The following is a 22,274-nucleotide window of genomic DNA, read 5'->3' on the forward strand; positions in this document are numbered from 1 at the left end:
AGTCTTAACTATCCTGACTGTAGTGGTGGTTTCACAGGTCTACATGCACACCACGACTGATCAAATTACATATTTTAGGAGCACCTGGCTGGCTCAGCCGGTAGAACACACCACTGGTAATCTCAGGGTTGTGAGTTCAAGCCCCACGTTGGGCGTGGAGCCTACTTAAAAAAAAAAAGTGCAGTTTATTGTATGTCAATTATATATCAATAAAAATGTAAAAAAAATTTTTTTTTCACTTAAGAAAAAAATCCATTAAAAATTGGGCAAAAGATTTGAACAGACAGGGGCGCCTGGGTGGCTCAGTCAGTTGGGCGTGGCCTTCAGTTCAGGTCATGATCCCAACATCCTGGAATCGAGCCCTGGGATAGGGCTCCCTGCTCAGTGGGGAGCCTGCTTCTCCTCCTCCCTGCTTGTGCTCTCTCTGTCAATCTCTCTCTCTCAAATAGATAAAATGTCTTTTAGAAATAAAATAAAATAGGACACACACATGAGCAGAGCAAAGACCCTATGAGGGCCCAGGGAGAAGATGGTCATCTACAAGCAATGAAGAACCGCCAATACCTTTGGCTTGGACTCCTAGCTGCCAGAATTGTAAGAAAAGAAATTTCTGCAAAAAAGCCACTCAGCTGTCCTTATGGCCGCCATAGCAAGTTAATAGGATACTGTCTCGAATGTTTACAATAAGAATAGCTCACGAAGCCGGGTGCTGGTAAGGACACGGAGCAACCGCAGCGCTCACAGACGGCAGGTAGAAAACAGCTGGGGGGGGGTCTCTCTCTGCCGAATGACGCAGCAATCCCATTCCGCAGTGAGATACAGACTCGTGCTCACGCAAGAAATGTTCAAAGCAGCTGTTTGGGGGAATCACCAAAAAGTGGAGGCATCCCAAATGTCCAGCAGCTGGTGAGTGGCTGAAGCTCGCCCAAGGGTCCCATCACACGACGGACTAGTGCTCAGCGGTGAAAAGGACCAAGCGGCTGATTCGCACAGCCCCGCGCATGCGTCTCAGAGGCATTTGCCCCACGAGCGCCGCCGGACTCGGACTACATCCTGTGTGCTCTGATTAGAGGATATTTTCAGAAAAGCAAAATTATAGGGACAGAAAACTGATCTGTGGTTCCAGGGCCGGGCACTGGGAGGGGGAGAGACTGCCTCCCAAGGGGCCAGGAGAAGGGGGTGGGGGGATAGGACGGTTCTGTATCTTGATCGTGGTGGGCAGTCCACAGCTGAGTGTCTTTGTCAAAACTTCCAGAAATGTATGCTGAGAATTCCAGCTTCATCTAAAAAGGCGAGGAAAAGCAGAAGAGGCTGCGAAGCTTCTCGGACCTGTTCACATCCTGGCTTTTCGCCTGCCAGGTGCGTGGCGTTGGGGGAGTAACTCCCCTTCTCTGAGCCTCAGTTTCCTCTCAGGATGACTAGCGGGAGTGTCCGGAGTCAGATTCCTCGGAGCACTTCTGCTGGGGCTCATCTAGTACCTGGTGGGTGTGGGTGATAAGCCGGCTCTCCGCCCGGGGGCACCGATGGATGTTCTAGGATCTCATTTTATGAGAGAACAGATTGTACCAAAATAGCCTCCCCTATTTTGGGAAGGGGGTGGGGAGGCCACCGTCTGCCTGGGAGATGATTGGCAGGGCAGGCTGACCCTGCCGCCCCTGTAGGTGTAAGAACTCTGAAGACCAGGCTCTCAAGTCCAGCCTAATTATAGCTGCAGGAGTCATGCTCAGTAGCTTCCTCCGTCCTGGATTGAAAGAAATGTTCTTTTATCATCATCACTATCATTATCATTATTACTATAATTATGGTAAAATACACAACATAAAATTTTCTGTCTTAACCATTTTTTATGCATGGTTCAGTGAGATTAAGTACGATGCACTGATGTACAACCTTGTACAACCACCACCATCCCTCTCTAGAACTTTCTCATCTTCCCACACTGACATTCTCTCCCCATGGAACACAAACTCCACAGTCCCTCCCCCCAGCCCCCTGCCATTCTATATTCTGTCTCTATGGATTTGACTCTTCTCGGTGCCTCATGTAAGTGGGATCATATAGTGTTTGTCGTTTTGTGACTGGCTTTATTTCCACTCAGCACAATGTCTTCCAGGTTCATCTGTGTGTAGCCTGCGTCAGGATTTCCTTCCTTCATAAGGGTAAATATTATTCCATTGTATAGCTATGCCACGTTTTGCTTATCCCTTCATCAACAGACACTCGGGTTGTTTCTATCTTTTGGCTATTATGAAAAATGCTGCTGTGACCATGGGTGTGCAACTGTCTCTTGAAGACCCTGCTTTCAATTGAGAGGAAGGTTGCTGAAGCAGGAAAGGTGGGGAGGAAGCAGAGCCTCTGGGTCCGTATGAATATGATACACACATATCTGTATTCAGTTATATATATCTATCATCAGCCATGAGTTTGCATAGAAACTTCCAGTTCCAGGGACGCCTTGGTGCTCAGTCAGTTAAGGGTCTGCCTTTGGCTCAGGCCATGATCCCAGGATCCTGGGATCACGTTCCGTATTGGGCTCCTTGCTCAGCGGGGAATCTGCTTCTCCCTCTGCCTGCCACTTGCCCTGCTTGTGCACTCACATCCTCGCACTCTCTCTCTCTGACAAATAAATAAATAAAATCTGAAAGAAAGAAAGAAAGAAAGAAAGAAAGAAAGAAAGAAAGAAAGAAAGAAAGAAAGAAAGAAAGAAAGAAAAGGAAAGGAAACTTCCAATTCCAGCCCAACAGTGCAGGGTATATTACAGTCTTCTCCTGTAGGGAGAAATCTGCAGTCTTCTTTTAACCATTAAGTGATGCTCTCTGCACTCCCTACCAAAGAAAGGGAAGGAGGAATCAAAAAAATATATTTATCAAGCGAACAACTGTACCTTGGCTGTTTGTGCCTCTTAAAGATGTTAGCCACAGGAGTCACAGAGCTAGGGGTATGAGCAGAGCCTTGGGCTCAGGTAAACCCATCAACAATGTGACCTGGAGCAGGTGACTTTACCTCTTGAAATTCAACCATCGTCTCCACAGTGGGCCATTGTAAGGATCGACAAGAGTGGAGAGATCTCGTCCTGGGAGGATCTATTTCCCGATCTCACACGGTTGTTGGCAGAATTTTGTTTCTTGTGGCATGTTGGACGGGGAGCCTCAGGTTTTCACCAGCTGTAGGCAGGCAGCTGCCCTCAATTCCCCGCCACGGGGGCCTCTCCAACCCGGCAACTTCCTTTATCAAAGCCAGCAAGAAGTTTCTTCCTGTTCGAAAAACGGAAGTCATAGAGGTTTTTTGTTTGGTTTTGTTTTGTTTTGTTTTAATTATGGTGAAATTTACATAACGTAAAACTAACCATTTTGAAGTGAACAATTCAGTGGCATTTAGTGCGTCCACGATGTTGTATAACCATCACTTCTACTTGATTCCGAGACCTTTCCATCACCCCAAAAGTAACCCCGTGCCCATAGCAGTCACCCCCCATCCCCCACCGCCAGCCCCTGGCAACCACGAATCCGCTTTCTGTGTCTCTGGATTTTACGTGTTGCGGACATTTCATATACATGGAATCACACACTCTATGACCTTCAGCATCTGACTTCTTTCACTCAGCATCACGATTTTTAACTTCCTCCACATTTCACATGTGTCGGAGCTCCATTCCTTCCTATGGCTGAATAATGTTCCATTATATGCATCTATGACCTGTTGTTCATCCTTTTGTTCATTGTTGGAGATTTGGGTTATTTCCACTTTGGGGTCATTGCAGATAGCGCTGCTATAAACATTTGTTTGAACACCTCTTTTCAGTTCTTTGGGTTATAAAGCTCGGAGAAGAATTTCTGTGTCATAGGTTTCTACAACCTAATCTTGGAAGTAACATCCCATCACCTTCCCCTCCATCACACCCCGTGCCATTCACCCAGTTTCGACAAATGTAAACGCCCATGTAATCACCACCATCATCAAGATAGAGAACATTTCTATCATCTAAAAAGTTTCCTTGTGATTCTTTTGGATATATACTGAGATATGTACCAAGAAGTGGGAATTTCTGGATCATGTGGGATGATTGTATATTTAACTGTCTAAGGAGCCACATTCTAATTCCCTTTTTCATATTCTGTTCATTAAAAGCAAATCCCAAGTCCTCTACACTCAAGGATAGAGCTTATACAAAAGCATGAGTACCAGGAGTGGGGGATCCACAGGGACCACCCCGGAAGCCGCCCACTCTGCCGTAAGCAAATCCGGGCCACGACTGCACCTAGGAATTCCTATTAAGTGCTCACAACATGCCAAGCACAAAAGCAGATATTTTACAAGCGGTCTGTCTTTGAGGTGGGTTGTTCCTCCCATTTTATAGGAAAACGTTTAGGCTCCGTGGCAAAGTGACCTGCCAGCAGTCATACACAGCTCACAGTGGGGCGGATTTAGGACCCAGGTGTATCTCATTCCAAATCCTATGCTTTTCCCTTTACACTTCACCTCTCTGAGTCTCTTTAGGGAAGCCTAAGATACACGCGTGGGAGGAGTGTAGCAGTCTCCAACTCTCAGAAGATAAGGCAATCATCCAGTTACCGCAGACACAGGTGCTTATAAGCGCATTTACATTGCCCTTTCTGGTTGGTATCTGCCCAGAGGCGTCTGGGAAAAAGTCCCAGCTCAATTAGTGGAGGAAATGAGAGTTGAACTGAGCCCGTAACAGCCAGCCAAGAGGTCAAAGCGAAGGCGGCCAGGTAGGATGTTGGCAGGCCTGAGAATGAGTTCTGGTTTTGCTCCTAACTTCCCACGTGACCCTGGGCAAACCCCTCCTAGTTAAATGAAAATGTTGGATTAGGTCAAAGGTAGGTAAACTATGGCCTACAGGCCAAACCTGGCGAACTGCCTGTGCTTATAAATACGGTTTTATTGGCACACAGACACACTAATTTGTTTATATACCGTTGCTGGCATCTCTTAAGCTACAACAGCAGAGTTGAGTCATTACAGCAGAGACTACCTGGCCCGCGCAGTTGAAAATACTGACTATCCGATTCTTTGCAGGAAAAGTTCTCCAACCCCTGGACTAGATGGGTTTTTTTGGTTTGCTTTTTTTTTTTTTTTTTTTTGAGAGAGAGAGAGAGAGAGAGCGAGAGAGATCACAGAGGGAGAGGAAGAGGGAGACGCTGACTCTCCACTGAGCAGGGAGCCCGACGCGGGGCTCAATGCGGGACTTGATCCCAGTACCCTGGGATCAAGACCTGAGCCAAAGGGCAGATGCTTAACCCACTGAGCCACCCAGGCACCCCTGGACTAGATGATTTTTAAGATGGTTTCTAAATCTAAAAACCTGATAATTCATACAAGAAATGAACAGTACAATTAACTAGGTACAGCTGAGAGGGCTGTATCGAACTCTGTGTCACGCCACCAATAGACATCTGACCATCCCTCAAGAGTCCACGTTTTCTCGGTAAAAGCAGACCATCATCAGGTGTCTTAGTTCAAGCTGCTACAACAAATTACCATAGACTGGGGGCTTCACAGCAGACATCACTCAGAGTTCTGGAGGCTGGGAAGTTCAAGATCAAGGTGCTGACAGATCTGCTGTCTGGTGAGGGCTCTCTTCCTCATTCGTGGACACCCACCTTCTCCTTGTATCCTCACACAGGGGGACGCAGAGAGAGAGATCCTGTGTCTGCTTCTCTTTGTATGAGGGCATTAATCCCTCATGAGGGCTCTCCTCTCCCCATCTAATCTAACCTTAATCACCTCCCAAAGGCCCCGCCTCCAAATAGCATCACGCTGGGAATTAGGATTTCAACATATGTAGTTTGGGGGCCAGGGGTGTATACATATTGAGTCTATAACATCAAAGTAGGCACGAATTCATTCAACAAACGCTTGCCAACGCTCAGTGTGCCTGTCCCTGTGCTGTGCCCCAGGGCCACAGAGATGCAAAGGCCCGAGCTTGACTCTCAAGGAGTTCCCTGAGAGACAGAAGGAAGTGCCGTGGGGAGATTCAGAGGGGTCATGGAGAGTCAAGGAGGGCTTCCTGGAGGAGAGAGATTCATCTGGGGCCTTAAAATACACGGGGAGGATCAAAAGATGTTGGGAAAAGCATTCCAGACAGAGACCACAGCGTGGCTGGGATGTGCGAATGTATAGAAAACACTTATCTGAGGACTCTCTGGCTGGACCGGTCGAGAAGACATCTGCAGGCCCCTGCTCCACCAGGTATTGTAGAGTCCCTCCTGGCTGGCCAGTCCCTCCCTGTGATTGTGTCTAGAGCCTCACCTTTATCATCCCGTCTGTGGGTCACCTGAGAGCCCCCAAGAGTGTGTCTCTGCTGCCGAAAAATGATAGGAAATGGTCATTAAAGAGTTTTTGTGGGAATAAGGCAGACAGACTCGGACCAGGAGAAGCAGGGCATCCTATCAGGGCCTAGACCAGGAGCGGAAAGGTTTAACTTCTGTATCAGTCAGCTGTTGCTGCATAAGAAAACACCCCAAATTGTAGCTGCTTAAAACCACAAACATTTATTATCTCACATGGCTTCCGAACATCAGGAATCCCAGAGTGGCTCAGCTGGGCGGGTTCAGCTCAGTCTCTCTCAGAGAAGCAGTCACTACAAACCGGACTACAGACAGAGAATGGCCCTCCAGATCCCTCCCCCAGCTCTTCCAGGCCTCGGCTCTTCGTTGGCTGATGGACGCAGGTTGCAGTCCTCACCACAGCACCACTCACCAAGTGCCAGCTGCTTCTCCCAGGGGAGACACCCAAGGAGAACACAGGCATTCAAGAGAGCGCCCCAGATGGAGACCACAGTCTTTTATGACCTAATCCTCAAAGTGACATCCCGCCACTCCTGCCATATTCTACTGGTCACATGGACTAACGCTGGGGCAGTGTGGGAGAAGGCTACCATGGAAGTGTGCCTCAGGCAGGGGTGCCTCAGTGGCTCAGTCAGTTAAGCGTCTGCCTTTGGCCCAGGTCATGACCTCAGGGTCCTCGGATGGAGCTCAGCGTGGGGCTCCCTGCTCAGCGGGGAGTCTACTTCTCCCTCTCCCTTCACACCTCCCCTCCTTTGTTTTCCCTCTCTCTCTCTCTCAAATAAATAGATAAAATCTTAAAAAGAAAAAAAAGTGCCTCAGGGAGGGGGAGGTCACCAGGGGCTATCTTAGAGGCTGCCTGCCACACCCGTGAGTACTGTTTCTCCCCATGAATACCTCAGCCTGTTTCTCCATCTGTCCATCCATCCGAGCCACAAACCATTGCTTCTTATTATAACTGAGGCCTGCCTGACAAATAGCTTGGGGGTTGGGGGGATTCCTTTTCTAACCCATCAGTCTGACCACCTCCAACTTTGACTCAAACCCTTCCAGAATGTTCCAGAAAATTCTAATGAAAAAAACATTAGAAACAAATGCAAATTCCATTGACAGCAGGAGGATGAACAAATTGCTTTTCATGTGACAGAATACCATACAGCAATAAAAATGAGCAAACCAGAGCAGGGACAAATCTCAAAAACATATTGAATGTAAAAAGCAAGTTGCATCAGAATACTTGTGGCATTGTTCTCCTTTACATGAAAGCCAAAAACATACAAACCTAATGATATATTATTTCAGGATACGTATTTTTATGGTAAAATCATCACATAAGCTGAGAGACTGTGAGCACAAGCAATACCAAGGCTGCCCTTTGTCAGGAGAGGGAGACAGACAACGAGGAGGGGTGCAGGGAGCTTTCAAATACTGGAAATATTCTCTTTCTTAAGCTAGATCAAGGTTGCCTGATTTTGTACGACCCCAGAGCTAAGAATGGATTCACATCTTTTTTTAAATAGTTGTGGGGGGGGCGGGAGAAAAGGAAGACTATTTCATGGTATGTGAAAATTATATGAAATTCAAATTTCAGTGTCCAGAAATAGTCTTACTGGCACACATTCATGCCCATTTGTTTAGGTATCGTCTACGGCTGCTTTCGAGTTACAGTGGCAGAGCTGAATAGCGGAACCAGAGCCTGTCTGAACTGAAAAGCTGAAAATATTTACTATTTGGCCCTTTATAGAAAAACTTCACGAGGTGGTGGATACATGGGTATCCATCTTATTATTTCTTATAGTTTTTAAAAATTTTTTAACTTAAATTCTATTTAGTTAACATATACTGTATTATTAGTTTCATATTTTCATAGTTTATATCTGAATTCATATTTCATTATATAAATTTCATATATTTCATTATATTTCATTATTCATAGTTTATATCTGAATTCATTATATCTAATATTGAACCTCACCAAACTATTTGCAATTCCTAGAATACAGCACGTTCCCTCACCCCCGGGGCATTTGCACGTGCCATCCTCTCTAGGGGAAGATCCTTCTTCACTTCTTCCAGCTTCCTCTTGTTCCATCAGTCCAATCTCTGCCTTCACTGTGCCATAGCCTTCTGCTCCTCTCTGTTTGTGCCTTCTTCTCTTCCCACTCTTATACAGACACTGGTCTTTGGGTTTAGGGCCCATCTGGTAATCCAAAAGAATCTCATCTTGAGATCCTTAACTCAATCACATCTGCAAAGACTTTTCCAGATAAGATCACACTTGCAGTTTCTAGGGATTAGGACCTGAGTATAACTTTCTGGGAGCCACCATGCAACCCCCAACACTTGGTTGCATTAAAAGCTATCCATCTGTCTTGCACTCTGAATGGATCTCCTACATTGATTGTAACATCATGCATTGGTCATTTGGAAAATATTAGATCTGGTGATACAGAGCTTGTCACGTTTCAATATCAGAATGTCAGTCATTAAAATCGCTGCCCATATTATCAGAAAAGCCTCTCTTTGAGTGTTAGAAAGCAGTCCCGCTCATAGCAGCAGATGCAGGTTTTCCAAAATTCTTATTTTCCCTTGAAAGCTTGAATTTTATCATTGGCGACAGAACTGAGTTGTTTTCCTTGGAGTGACAGGCTCATTTTGTTCATTTTTGAGTAAATGTCGCCAAACAGCCAAGTCTGAATCATGGTTGGTCAGACATTTCCAATGAAAATGATGTTCCCTGAAAACAGAGCCCAGCCTTCCTTCAAGGGCTTCTCCTGGAGATGACCACTGAAGTTAGCTCTCAGTAGAAGGGCTTTCTGGGTACCTCCCGTTTTGTCACACAAAATATCTGAAAGACATGCACTCGCCCATTATGGGGTAAATTGTGTCCTCCTAAAAGGGATGTTGAAGCCCCAATCTCCAGCACTTACGAATGCGACATTATTTAGAGATAGGTTATTGGCAGGTGTCATCGAGTTAAGGTGAGAACACCAGTTTGGGCCCTAACCCAATATGACTGGTGACTTTACAGGAAGAGAAAAAGTTGCACTGAGATATGAGGAGGAGACCGTGTGACAAGAGAGCTAAGGAACGCCGAGGACAGCCAGCACCAAAACCTGGAAGAGGCCTGGAAGGAGCCTCGTCTAGAACCTTCTGGGGGAGTGCGGCCCTGCTGACAACTTGACTGCAACTTCTGGCCTCCAGAACTGGGAGAGAAGCCACCTCTGTTGTTTTAAGCCGCCTCTTTCGTGGAACTGTGTTACAACAGCCCCAGGAATCCAATCCCCCAGGCCCGGTCTGGGCTCCACCATGAGAGACCTGGTATGCAGCAAGCTCCGTGTCTCGGTCTGCTCGGGCCACTACAACAAAATACCAGAGGCTGGGCAGCTTAAACAACAGACATTTATTCTCGCAGCATGGAAGCTGGAAGTCCAAGATCAAGGTGCTGGCAGATTTGGTGTCTTGTCAGGGCCTGATTCTTGGCTTGTAGACAGCCGCCTTCTTGCTGCGTCCTCACATGGCTTCTCCGCTCTGTCCTCCTCTTCGTATGAGGACTCAGACAGAGCTTAACAGGGTGGGCCCATCCTCTTGACCCAATAATTTAAACCTAATCACCTCCCAAAAGCCCTATTTCCAAATGCCATCACTGTGATGGTTAATTTTAGGTGTCAACTTGACTGGGCTAAGGGATGCCCAGTCAGCTTCTCAAATATGATTTCCAGCTCTGTCTGGGATGGTATCTAATGCTAAGAGATTAGCATCTGAATTGATGAACTGAGTGAAACAGATGGCCATCCCCAGTGCCGGTGGGCATCCTCCAATCCATCAAGGGCTCTGATAGAACAAAAAAGAGGAAAGACAAATTCTCTCTCTCTGCTGGAGCTGAGACATACATCTCCTGCCCTTGGGCAGCAACGCTCCTGGTTCTCGAGCTTTCGGACTCAGATCTGGACTTACACCTTCAGGCCCCTGATTCTTAGGCCTCAGGGCTCAGACAGGAGAGACTGGATCAATAAATTACAGCCCATCCACTCAATAGAATGGTATCCAGCCATTAAAATGACTGAACTAGATCTCCAGGAGACCGCCATGAAAAGGCGTCCGTGTTACACTATTATGTGACAAAAGCAAGGTGCCAAAGGGAGCGTATGGTATGATTTCAGTTTGGTCAAAACAGAAAAAACTTTTTCCCTACATGTGTTTATGTGTGTATAATACAAGGACTGTTCATAGCGGTTATCTCTTGGAAGGATCTCTGGGTTTCCCTGAAGATGGCATGTCCCTTTCACTGGGAATTCTAGGTCCAGGTGGGATGTGGTGGGCAGTAGTGAAGGGGTTTTTTTGTTTTTTTTTTTAAAGATTTTATTTATTAATTTGACAGAGAGAGACAGCCAGCGAGAGAAGGAACACAAGCAGGGGGAGTGGGAGAGGAAGAAGCAGGCTCCCAGCGGAGGAGCCCGATGTGGGGCTCGATCCCATAACGCCGGGATCACGCCCTGAGCTGAAGGCAGACACTTAACGACTGCGCCACCCAGGCACCCCAGTAGTGAAGGTTTTGTTCACTGATATGGTGGCCATAAATATATCCCAACGTGGAGCCATTGGGGCCCATATCCAACTTCACACTTTAACAACCATATGTGAGCAAAACCCACTGTTGTGGGTTGAATTGGGTCCCCCAAAGTTCACAGGATGGAGTCCTAACCCTCGGTACTGCAGAATGTGACCTTATTTGGAGAGAGGGCCTTTAAAGAGGTGATCAAGTTCAAGATGTCATTAGTGTTGGCTCTAACCCAATGTGATGGTTGTCCCTGTAAGAAAAGGGAATTAGGACATCCAGACTTGCATAGGGGCCGACGACACGGAGACACAGGGAGAAGACAGCCAGCTGCAAGCCCAGGAGAGAGGCCTGGAACAGATCCTCCCTCACAACCCTCAGAGAGAAGCAACACTCCCGCCACCTTGCTATCAGACTTCTGGTCTCCAGATCTGTGAGACGATCCATTTCTGTTGTTGAAGCCCCCCAGGGTGTGGTACTTTGTTATGGTAGTTTCAGCAAACGGATACACCCATTAGACAAAATGCCAAGAGGAACCTCTCCCTGAACCATGGACCTGGAACCAAGTTCCAAGTAGGTAAGTGAGTGAGGAGGCCGGTTCTGTCTGGACCCGCAGACGGGCACGTGCTATTGGACTGTCACATAAATGTCCCCACTGAACATCCTAGACTGTTTCCTGAAGGCATGCACTGTTTTCCAAGCCCTGTAAAAGCAACGACTTTTATTTGTGCATCTTTCAGATTTTTAAAAAGATTTTATTTATGTATTTGACAGAGAGAGAGCACAAGTAGGGGGAGCAGCGGGAGAGGGAGAAGCGGGCTCCCCGCTGAGCAGGGAGTCTGCTGCGGGGCTCGATCGCAGGACCCTAGGATCACGACCTGAGCGGAAGGCAGGCGCTCAACCAACTGAGCCACTCCAGTGCCACTCAGATTTTTTTTAAGTATAAAAAGAATACAGTCTGGTTGTCAAACATGCAAACTAAGAGAAATGCATAAAGAGAAAAAGAGAGAGAGAGAGACTTCTCTCCTCTCACCGACAACCCCCCATCCCAGAGGCAGCCACTATGACCAGTCTATTCCGCACGTGTAAACACTCAGGAAGTGACAGCTGTTCTCGGCATATGTCTCTTCTACCTGCAGGTGAGTGTCTCTTTAGTAACAAATTATGCGTTTGGTTCTTCTTAAGTGGTTGAATCTCAGAGTATTTGTCTGACTTTGAGCTTCTTAACCAAGATCTCATTGGCCCAGTTCCAGTCAAGGACAGGAGGAATTAGAGGTTCCACAGACTTCTTGGGACTGTAAGCAAAATTGTGCGTACATGTCTTGTTCTAGGAGAGGGTCCAGAGCTTTTATCAAGGATGTTGAAGTGTGGTCTGTAACCCCAAAAAACTGATGGAACCAGTGGGCAAAAATGAGGCCAATGGCCGGTTTCCACTGGGCAGTCATTCTGGACCCTTCTGTAATTCAAAGTACGGATGATACAGGATCTGGTTTCATACACCACTCCAGTTACTATGCAGTTACTACACACAGTTACTAGCTGTGTGACCAGGGGTCTCAGTTTCCCCATCTGTAACCTAGGAATGATGACAGTGGCCACACCTAGAAGGAGTTGTGAGCTGGGCCAGGACTGGGGAGAGGCACTCGCCTGGGGCAAAATACTTGCGGGGGTACCCAAAACACCAGTGACGACCAGATAAGTATTTGCTTCCTATTTGAATCCATTTTTAAAAAATACAAAATACAAAATAAATAAATCCATTTTTTAAATTGAGGTAAAATTCATATAACATAAAATAAATAATCTTAGGCGTGCCTGGCTGGCTCAGTGGGTAAAGCGTGCGACTCTTGATCTTGGGGTGTTCAAGCCCCACATTGGGTGTAGAGATTACTTAACAATAAAATCTTAAAAGAAGTAAGTTTAAAGTGCATAATTGGGTGGCATTTTGTACATTCACAACTGTCACCTCTGTCTAGTTCCAGAACATTTCCATGGCCCCAGAGGAAACCCTGTCCCGGGACAGGTCACTCCCCCTCCCCCCTCCCCCAGCCCCTGGAAACCTCCAGTCTGCTTCCTGTCTCCACAGATTTGCCTTCCAGACGTTTTCTATCAATGCAATCGTACACTCTGTGGCCCTTTGTGACTGGCTTCTCTCACTCAGCGCAATGTCTTCTAGGTTCTTTCCACATTGTAGCGTATGTCAGCGCTTCCTGACTTTCTAAGGCTGGGTAACATTTCATTGTACGGATTGATCATATTTTGTTTATCCGTTTACCAGTCAATGGACATTTGGGTTGTTTCCACGTCTGGCTATTTTGATTAGTGCTGCTCTGAACATCCTTGTACAGGTTTGTTTGAACACCTGTTTCCAGTTCTCTGGGGGTGTGTACCTAGGAATGGAGTAGCCCCATCATACGGTAATTCTACGTTTCACTTTCCAAGGAGGCGCCAAGCTGTTTTCCAAAGCGGGCACATCACTTTACGTTCCCACCAGCGGTGCACAAGGGTTCTAATTCCTCCACATCCTTGCCAATACTTATTTTCTACTTTTTTGATTATTGGCATCCTAGTAGGTGTGAGATGCTATCTCATTGTGGTTTTGATTTACAGGTAAATAATATTTTAAAGTAATATTTTCTAAAAACCAAAATCCGCACAAAAAAACCCGTGCCTGAACAAAACATCAAGATTTTAATGAAAACGAGATCCACCCCAGCATGTGTATACTTACCTCACTTGCCTCATTGCATGTAAAATGGTGGTAGTTCATTCATTGTGGATTTCTCTGCATTGATTTTAATTTTTCTAAATATTGTCTTAAAACATTACACTTGTATCACCATAAAAATGAAAAAAATTATTATTTATTTTTGTTGCAGGGTTTTTGTGTGTGCCCTCCCTCCAAAATGTGGCACACCAGGCCGGCCAGCCCCTCTCCTGCTTCCCCCTCCCACTCTGTCCTGCACTCTAGCGGTTTCTGCCCGTTCACGCGGGAGCTCCTGCGCTGACCTGCAGGGGGCGCTGCTTCCCCGCTCATCCTCAGCCCAGGCACCTCCTTCCAAACTAAGGGTTTCATTTGGTTATTAACACCTCCCTGGCTCAGGGTTCCTCTCCTGTAAAATGGGAATGATAGTTAGGCAGAGGTGTGGAAATCCCCTCGCCTAGGGCTCAGCCCCTTCCCAACACGTAATGATCTTTGTAACTATTCCCTAAGAGCAGGGTTGGAAGAATATATTACACTTCCACTGAAGAGAATTTGAAACACTTTAGTGGGCAGAATTGTATAATGAACCTTGCCGTCTGGGATTATTATTCCAAAGCAAATCCCAGTCATTCTAGAAACCTTATTATTCTATAAATATTTTATTATGCATCTCTAAAAGATAAAGACACTCTTTTAAAAAAAACGTTACCACGATACCATCATCACACTTTAAAAACTTCGCCAAGAATTCTCTAATCCCTACAGATGCCTATGTAGCTGACAAATGTTGGGTTTTGAGGCTCAGTGCTGTCACTCCCTTGCCAAGGGAGCTTGGGCAAATCACGGAAGTTCTCTGAAGCTTTTCTTTCTTTCTTTTTTTTATTTTTCAGTCATCTCTGCACCCAACGTGGGGCTTGAGTTCACAACCCCGAGATCAAGCATCACATGTTCTACCGACCGAGCCAGCCGGGTGCCCCTCGGAAGCTTATTTCCATCATTGGTAAACCAGGGTAGCCGAATGAAGCCTCCAGGTCACAGGGAGAATTCGAGACTGTATGTTATCTTAGCACCTGAAGCTAAGAGTTCCTCATCATGTAATGACATGATGATGGTCACAGGAATCTAGTAACACCATCGAGCCGTGGGTCTCAACCAGGGGGTGGAGGTGGGGATTCTGCTCCCCGGGGGACACTTGGCAATGTCAGGAGAGACACTTTTGGTTGCTGTGATCGGGAGAGGTGGTGCTACTTGCATCTAGTTGGTGGAGCCCGGGGAAGCTACTCAGCATCCTAGAGCTCATGCCTGCACAGTAGTTTGCTCCCTCCTCGTGGGAGTTTCCCGTATGTAATCTGAAACCAGCCCCCACCCTGGGAGGGCAGGGCAAGACCAGGCCATTTCAGATGGGTAGGTGGCAGGCTTGATAAGTGAGGGAACTTCCTTCCCAGGCTTGTCTTGAGTGGCCACAGACAAGTAGACCTACCAGCCAGAATCTTAACATTTATATAGAGGCCTCAACTGAGTTCAGTCTCGTACGCCATCCAGATGGTCTTAACACCACATCACTACCTCAAGGCTGTGTCCTTGGGGAGCATCTAGTGTGGGGAAGGCCAGTGGAGCCAGCACTCCAAGGACGGGCGGGTGGGGGGTGGTGTAAGGGGAGGGGGAGCCTCTCACTGCCTTGGTCCAGCTGGCGGGTCAAATCTGCAGTCACGTGTTCTTGATGACCTCCTCCAATGTGCACACCCCACCCCAAATATTAGCAGGGCTGGGATTGAGAAACCCTGTTCTAGAAACTTAGATTTCGTTTAACGCTTGCGGGGACATTGACATTGGACGCTCTGCTTCCTGACTCTGGCACTTGTTGGGTGAGCCTGGAAATGATTGTTAATTAATCATGGCCAACATTTCATGGGCCCTTTGCATGCCACAGACATGGCGTTAGGCTCACCGTGTAAGTGGATTTCGTTTTGTCTCGCCAACTCTGGAGATCATGAAGAAAACCTTAAGCCCAGAGAGGTCAAGTGGCCCGTGCGAGGGGCCTCATCTATCTGGACCTCATTTTTTTTCATCAGTGGAACAGGATCATAATGTCTGCTTCTCAGGCACACTGCCCATGCGGGGTGCCAACCAGCTGGGACCTCATGGACCCCTAACAAATGGCCTCTTCTATGATGAGTGTGTTAGCCCGGCACACAACGGTTAACCGTCAAGTCTGGCTAAGTGCCCAGCTAAGCCAGGGCCTGAGAGCCACACAATTTCTTTCATTATCCCAGTTGCTGGGTGAATTGGCAGGGAGAGACCTGGGAAGTACCTAAGACAAAAGTTTCTAGGCTTGCCGGGGGCCAGGCTTCCGGGCACTGTTGTGCCCAGAAAACTTTCTTCTCCAGCCTACTTCCCCAGAGGATTTGAAGTTGGCCCTTCCACCACGGCCAGGAGTGAGAGGGAGGCCAGAGCCCCCAAGAAACACCAGAAGGTGGGCCCTGCAAGGGGCCTCTGTCCTTCCTGGGGAAATCCAATCTTGCTCAGTTGCCTGTGGTGACAAATAGGAGTCAAGGAAGATGGACAGTTCTGGATGAGGCCGTTGATGGGATGATTATTTAGTGAGCACCTACTATGTGCCAGGCATGCTGACCTTGGTGGACAAAGTCCTTGCACTCATGGAACTCACGCTCTTGTGGAAAGACAAGCAGTAGAGAAGCAAGAAGAAACATATCAGCTGGTGGTGAGTACCATGCAGAGAAGTAAAATAGGGTGATGACTTGGGGAGTGACTTGGGGAGGGTGGTCCTCGAGCAATGGGATGGCCTGGAGAGCCTCTTAGGAAGCTGTATTCCAGCCGAGGTGTGGATGACATGAAAGCATTCAGAATCCGGAGTTCAGGTCGGCATAAGGCCCTGAGGCTGTAAGAAGCCGGTTGGGGGTTCTCAACCCAGCATGACTGTGTCCCCTAGCAGACGCTGGCAATGTCGGGAGATATTTTTGATTGTCACAGCTTTGGCAAGGGGTAGGGACCCCTGCTACTGATGTCCACAACAGTCCTACAGTGCACAGGTTGCCCCCACTGCAAAGAACGATCTGGCCCCAGATGCCAGGAATGCAGATATTGGAAAAGTCTGGGCTACAGGGATAGAAAGAAAGCCTAGGGTGAGCGTCAAGGCCAAAACCTTCCGATCCTCTTGTGAAGTCAGGAGGTTGTGAACAAGGGAATGTGGCCGTGTACTCGAGTGGGGGGTAAAGTTGAAGGGGCCTACTGGGAACTGAGATAAATGGAGGAAGAAACAGAGATTTGGTGGGAGGCAAATTCAAGGTCAAGAGATTGGTGAGGAGGTGATAGGAAATGGCCTAGACCGACCATGGAGTCAAGAGTTGGGGCTTAGGTGAGGTCAACAGGGTGCAGCTAAATCAGAGAGTCTAGGTGGATCGTGGGAAGGTGGGTGGATGGTCAGCCTGGCTCTGAGAGGGTCCCTGGAGAAGAAGGGGCCAGACCAGCACTCACTCCCTGACCCTACCCTTCCAGGCTACTGAAAAAGTTCTCACTCTGATCCTCAGTTTTCTTCTTCTGTAAAATGGTGACAGTCGATTATGGTACAATATTTTTTAGGTCTGTGCAGGAAAGGTTCCCTTAGCAGGCCTGGGTTGTCCACAGTCTGCACATGAACGGTGCGGCCCTTGACTGGCTCGTAGGACGTGCCCCTAAACTCTTGGAATGTCTTGCCTGATAGGAGTGTGTTTGTTTACCTGGGGGCCTTGGAACACATCGGAAGTCTATGCTAATGATGTGATTTCTGATGGGGACCCTGGGTCACGTGGTAGCCTCTTTGGAGGGGTTCCGGGGGGAGGGGGCACTGGACTCTGAAGTCAGCCATGTCTGTGTGACCAATGCCCAGGAAAAACCTGGACACCAAGGCCCCGGTGAGCTTCCCTGGTTGGCAGTCCTCCAAGCGTGTTGTCACACACTGTTGCTGTGAAAATCCAGCGCTGCTCGCGCAGCTCTGCTGGGAGGCGACTAGAAGCCCAAGCCTGGTGTGTCCCAGACACAGCCCTGCACGCCTCTTTCCTTGGCTGCCCTCCATCTGCGTACTTTCACTGTCATCAACCATCACCACGAGAACTGCTTTCCCAAATTCTCTGAGTCCTTCCAACGAATCCTCGAATCTGAGGGGGGTCTTGGGGACCCCTGAAAGGCGGACTCTTTTCCTGGGTGGGAGAGGCAGGGAAGGGAAGTTGAGGCAGAGAAGGAAAAGGTATAAAAAGCTCGGGCTGTTTGGTTGAACTGTTACCACCATTTCTCAAGTGCCTGTATGTAAAGCGGGGACCTGACATCCCAGCTCCCAAATGCCTCGCTCACCGGGGTGTCATCCTGGGCGTGTCTGGCATTCCTTCTGGTTTTCAGGCTTATCCTGCTTCCTTACGTGCTGATCCCAAGCAGAGCGCCTTTCTCTCCTGATCCTAGCCCATCCTCGAGCGGTTCTCACTCCCATCTCGCGGATGATGTGGCTGATGTCCCAGGGGAGGCCACTTGCTCAACTCCTCCAGGACAGCCATGGGCGAGCCAGCATCCCACCCAGGCCCACGGACGCTCAGGTACGCGTTCCTTCTGTCTGCAGTTTGTGACCATGGAGAGGTGAGTGGGCAGATCACCAGGGCATTTTCAGTAAGGTCAAATAATGAGAAGGTCTTTCCCTGGTCATGGAGGCCATGTTTTTGGTTCATTTTTCTCCCCCGGCTTTATTGGTGGATAATCGGTGTATGTGTGAGTTTAAGGTATCCAACATGCTGATTCGATGCACTTCTCTCTTGTATCTTGCACGGTGATTACCGCAGTGGCGTTAGCTAACACCTCCACCACGCGCCTCATTGCTGTCTCTCTTTCATGGTGAGAACCTTTAAGATCTATGCAGTTAGCAGCTTTCGAGCGTATAATACAGTGTTGTTAGCTGTGATCCCATCCTGTGCTTTGGATCCCTAGGTCGGTCCTATTCGTCCTTTAACTGGAATTTTGTAAACTTTGACTGACGTCTCCCCATCTGCCCACCCCCTTTCCCCTGTAACCATCACTCTACTTTCTGTTTCTATGAGTTTGGCTTTTTTCAATTCCACGTAGAAGTGAGATCTTACAGTATTTGTCTTTCTAGGTCCGCCTTATTTCACCTAGCATCATGCCCTCCAGGTCTCTTCATGTTATCACAAGTAGCATTTTGGGATTATTTCAAAGAGCACATCTCAGTTTGATATGGGTAGGTCCCGAACTGCCCCTGGAGACTTGCTAATCTCCCTTCTCATCCGAGAGAGCTGGCCTCAGGCTCCATGCCTCCCGCCAGCAAGGAGATCTGGCTGGAGTTGATTGAGAGCTGGTTTCTCAGTTTCTCGGCACTGTGGACATTCGGGGACGGATAATTCTCTCGGGTGGGGCTGTCTTGTGCCTTGTAGGGGGCCGAGCAGCTTCCCTCGGCTCTACCCACGAGATGCCAGCAGCTCTCCCTCCCCCACGTTGTGACACCCAAATTGTCTCCAGACGTGGCAAGGGTCCCTGGGGAGCAGAATATTCCCCTGTTGAGCACTGTTGGTTCGAACTGTACACCCAGTGCCTGGACCACCTTTGGAAGGGACAGTGCGTGCAGCATGAGGTGGGGGTTCCACTAGGTGTCTGTCCTTCTGGCCCACCCCGCCAAGGCTGGCACGACGCCCAGCATCTGACAGCTTCCCTCCGCACACCTGGGCCCAGGCTCGACTTTCATGGATCCCCAGGGGACCTAGGTGTTCCAGAGGCTGGCTGGTCCCCAGGCTCCAACGCAGGGCTCCAGGAAACCGTAGTTGCCGTGGCGACTGCTGAGCTCTTGGGGTAAAGAGCTGGCTGGTTGAGGGGCAAAAGCCTCCAGTGCCTGGAGGACCCAACATCCAGGGGCCTTGGCTGGGAGGCCGCTGCCCAACGTCCCCCCGTTGGTGCTTGCAGACCGAGCAGAGCAGTGAGGAGCAGCTGCTGCAGCTCCCCAGGAGCGCTGGAGGTGGCGGGGACTCCAGGGCACGGAGGGGGTGACATGGACGCCCCACTCCAGAAGGCTTTGCCTGGCTGCCCTCCCAGGAGGGCCACCTGGCCTCTAGCCTGAAGTCTCTGAATCCCAGGCCCTATCCTGGGGAAACGTCATCCAGGTGGACAGGCAGCATGAGCGTGGGACCCCTCAGCCCGGGTACCCGCCGGCGGCTTCTCCAGGGTCAGGCAGGCCCCCTCCCAGCGCCTCTGTCCAGCAGTGTGGCCATCTTCATCAGCTCCACGGTCTCGGGTAAGGGGCAGGGCAGGGCTGGGGGGTGACAGGCAAGCAGCTACTCCTGGGAGGGGCAAGGTGGCCAGGGCATGGCTCATAGGGTACCCTAGGAGACCTGGATAAGAATGCAGCCTGGCCAGTGACCCATGTGGGAACTGGTGAGGGGGAGCCTCCCAGACCCTGTTTCCTCCTCAATACGCCTAGCTGAGAGCCTGACTTTAGAGTTGCTGTGAGTAGCAAATCATATGGCAACGAACATCTATGATGAATGTACTGCACGCCAGGCGTAAAAAGTGTGAGCGCCCTTCCCTCCCTCCCCTCAGACACCGGGCTTTGCATGACCTGACCCTCCTTATCTCCCATCTTAATCTCATAGGGTTCTCCCCTCACCCCCGTGTTGTAGTCACCCTGGGCTCCAGCAGGTCGTGGGACCCTTGAAGCCCCGGGCGGCATAACTGGTAGTCAGGGATGTGGGTGGTTCGTGTCTGGCTCCTCCGAGCAGGCTGCTAGCCCTGTGGGGGCAAAGACTACATACAGTAGTGTGCTGGCAGATGTTTACTAGCCTATTCCCCCCCAAATCTAAACAAAACAAAACAACACCAAAACACCCGATTTGTACTGTCTGCCAATTTCCGTGGTGTAAATCCTTCCGCCAGGGTCCATTTCGAGCTGCCGATGGGACTTTTCCAAACACAGAGGCAGGCAGAGATGTGCGGTAATTCAGCCTTCTCTAATATTGCCCTGACACACATCAGCAGCCAGGACCAAACTCCAGAACAGCGCTCACAGTCAAGTGCCATAAAATAATCAGGAAGTGATGAGTGTTGCATATTTGCCAAATCTGCCCTTTCCATTGTTAAGTTCCGATGACTTCGTTGCTCATAGTGGCTACGCGAAAAACTGGCTCACAAAATTCCTCCAGATCTAGCACTCGGCTCTTCCAAGCCAGTAAGGGCCGGCTCCAGCACATGGCGTCATCCCCATGATGTCTCGTTTGCTACCGTGCCCCCGATGGTTAAGCAAGGTTCTGAGCACAAAGCAACTTTCTAATAAATACTTTATGGACAGATGTGAATAACGGGTGAAATGCATTAGACAGGCATGGGAAGGGCAGGGGTAGGAGGCACAGCCAAGAGTGGAACCCAGGTCAGCTCCCGTCCCAGGGCCTGGGAGGCTTCTTTGTGCCAACAGCTTTGGGAGTCCTTCCCTGAGCCCTCCGATGACCTCCCCCTGAGCAGGGGGAGAATGCGAACATGTCCTCCATGTCTATCTCATGCTAGGTGCTTTTACTTGTACGATTCAGCAGCTCAACTACCACTACCACTGAGCCCTTGCGTTGAGTGCTAAGAATTTAGCCATGACCAAGACAAGCAGAGGCGTTGACTTCGGGGAACTTGCAGCCCTGCAAAGTAGAAGCATCACCCCCATTTTACAGAGGGGAAAACTGAGCATAGCCTGACACTTGGCACTGGGCCACAAGGTGAAGTCAGTAGTGCAGAAGGTCTTAGAATCCAGGTTTACCCCGGGTAGGGCTGCCAGATTTAGCAAAAGCAAAAAAACAAAAACAAACAGCAAAAACCAGGACACCAGTTAAATTTGCATTTCAGATAAACAATGAATAATCCTTTAGTATAAGCATTTCCCAAATAGTGCATGGCATGGGACATACGCTAACAGATGAGTTGTTGTTTATCTGAAATGCAGATTCAACTGGGCTTATCAGATGTGTGTCCAAATTGTGCATAGAACAGAATATACTTATGCTATCAAGTTTTTCGTTGCTTATCTGAAGTGCGAATGCAGCTGGGCATTCCGTACTTTATCTGGCAACCCTCAGCGAGGCTGACCAACGATCCTGGTTAGCTGGGACTGAGGGGCTTCCTGGGATGTGGGAGAGTCCCTCCCTGGTTTACCTCGAGTCTTTTGTACCTTTTCATTTGCCCAGCAGGGTGCTAGCCTTAGTGGGGACAAATGAGGCGAAAAGCAGAGCCTTGGGGGCAAGAAAGGGTTCTGGAATCTTCCAGCTAAGGTGCTCTCTGCTGTTCCTTGCAGATATGGATGCAGAACGAGAAGCTTTGCAGAGCACGGCCTTCCCCAAAGTGCAAACCTTCTGCCAAAAGCACGGGCTCATGTTCGAGGTAATAGCTTCCTCCCTGCCTCGGTGTCCCCCCCTCCCGAAATGAGGGACCAAGGGCGTGCCACCCATGCTGTCATATGGGACCTTTTGCTCCGAGAGGCTCCACATTGGTGATGCACGGTGGAGACGAAAGTCCTCTAAAAAGGGAGGAGGGGGGATTATGGCCATGGGCACTGTAGGGAGCCCAGGAGGTGTGGGAGGGCCAGGAGTGGCCACCTTGCGACCCTGCTCCTTGGGCATGCCACTGAACTGCTTTTCCTTGTTGGTTTGTCCTGCGCTCCTGGCCCTCCCCGCAGTGGGGCAGCTTC

General features: G+C 49.0%; 1 protein-coding gene across 1 annotated transcript in view; it reads left to right on the forward strand.

Moving 5' to 3' along the window:
• The first annotated feature begins 1,259 nt into the window (after positions 1 to 1,259).
• NWD1 (NACHT and WD repeat domain containing 1) overlaps positions 1,260 to 22,274 on the forward strand; it is an 81,517-nt gene continuing 60,502 nt past the window's right edge. Inside the window, exons 1-5 of the mRNA XM_026500448.4 lie at positions 1,260 to 1,359; positions 2,114 to 2,159; positions 14,458 to 16,289; positions 18,020 to 18,150; positions 21,882 to 21,967. Of these exons, the coding sequence (XP_026356233.4) occupies positions 21,884 to 21,967 (84 nt within the window). The 5' untranslated portion in view covers positions 1,260 to 1,359; positions 2,114 to 2,159; positions 14,458 to 16,289; positions 18,020 to 18,150; positions 21,882 to 21,883. The remainder of the gene's footprint in view (positions 1,360 to 2,113; positions 2,160 to 14,457; positions 16,290 to 18,019; positions 18,151 to 21,881; positions 21,968 to 22,274) is intronic.

The sequence above is a fragment of the Ursus arctos genome, unplaced genomic scaffold (genome assembly GCF_023065955.2).
Source record: "Ursus arctos isolate Adak ecotype North America unplaced genomic scaffold, UrsArc2.0 scaffold_14, whole genome shotgun sequence".
NCBI classification, from domain to species: domain Eukaryota; kingdom Metazoa; phylum Chordata; class Mammalia; order Carnivora; family Ursidae; genus Ursus; species Ursus arctos.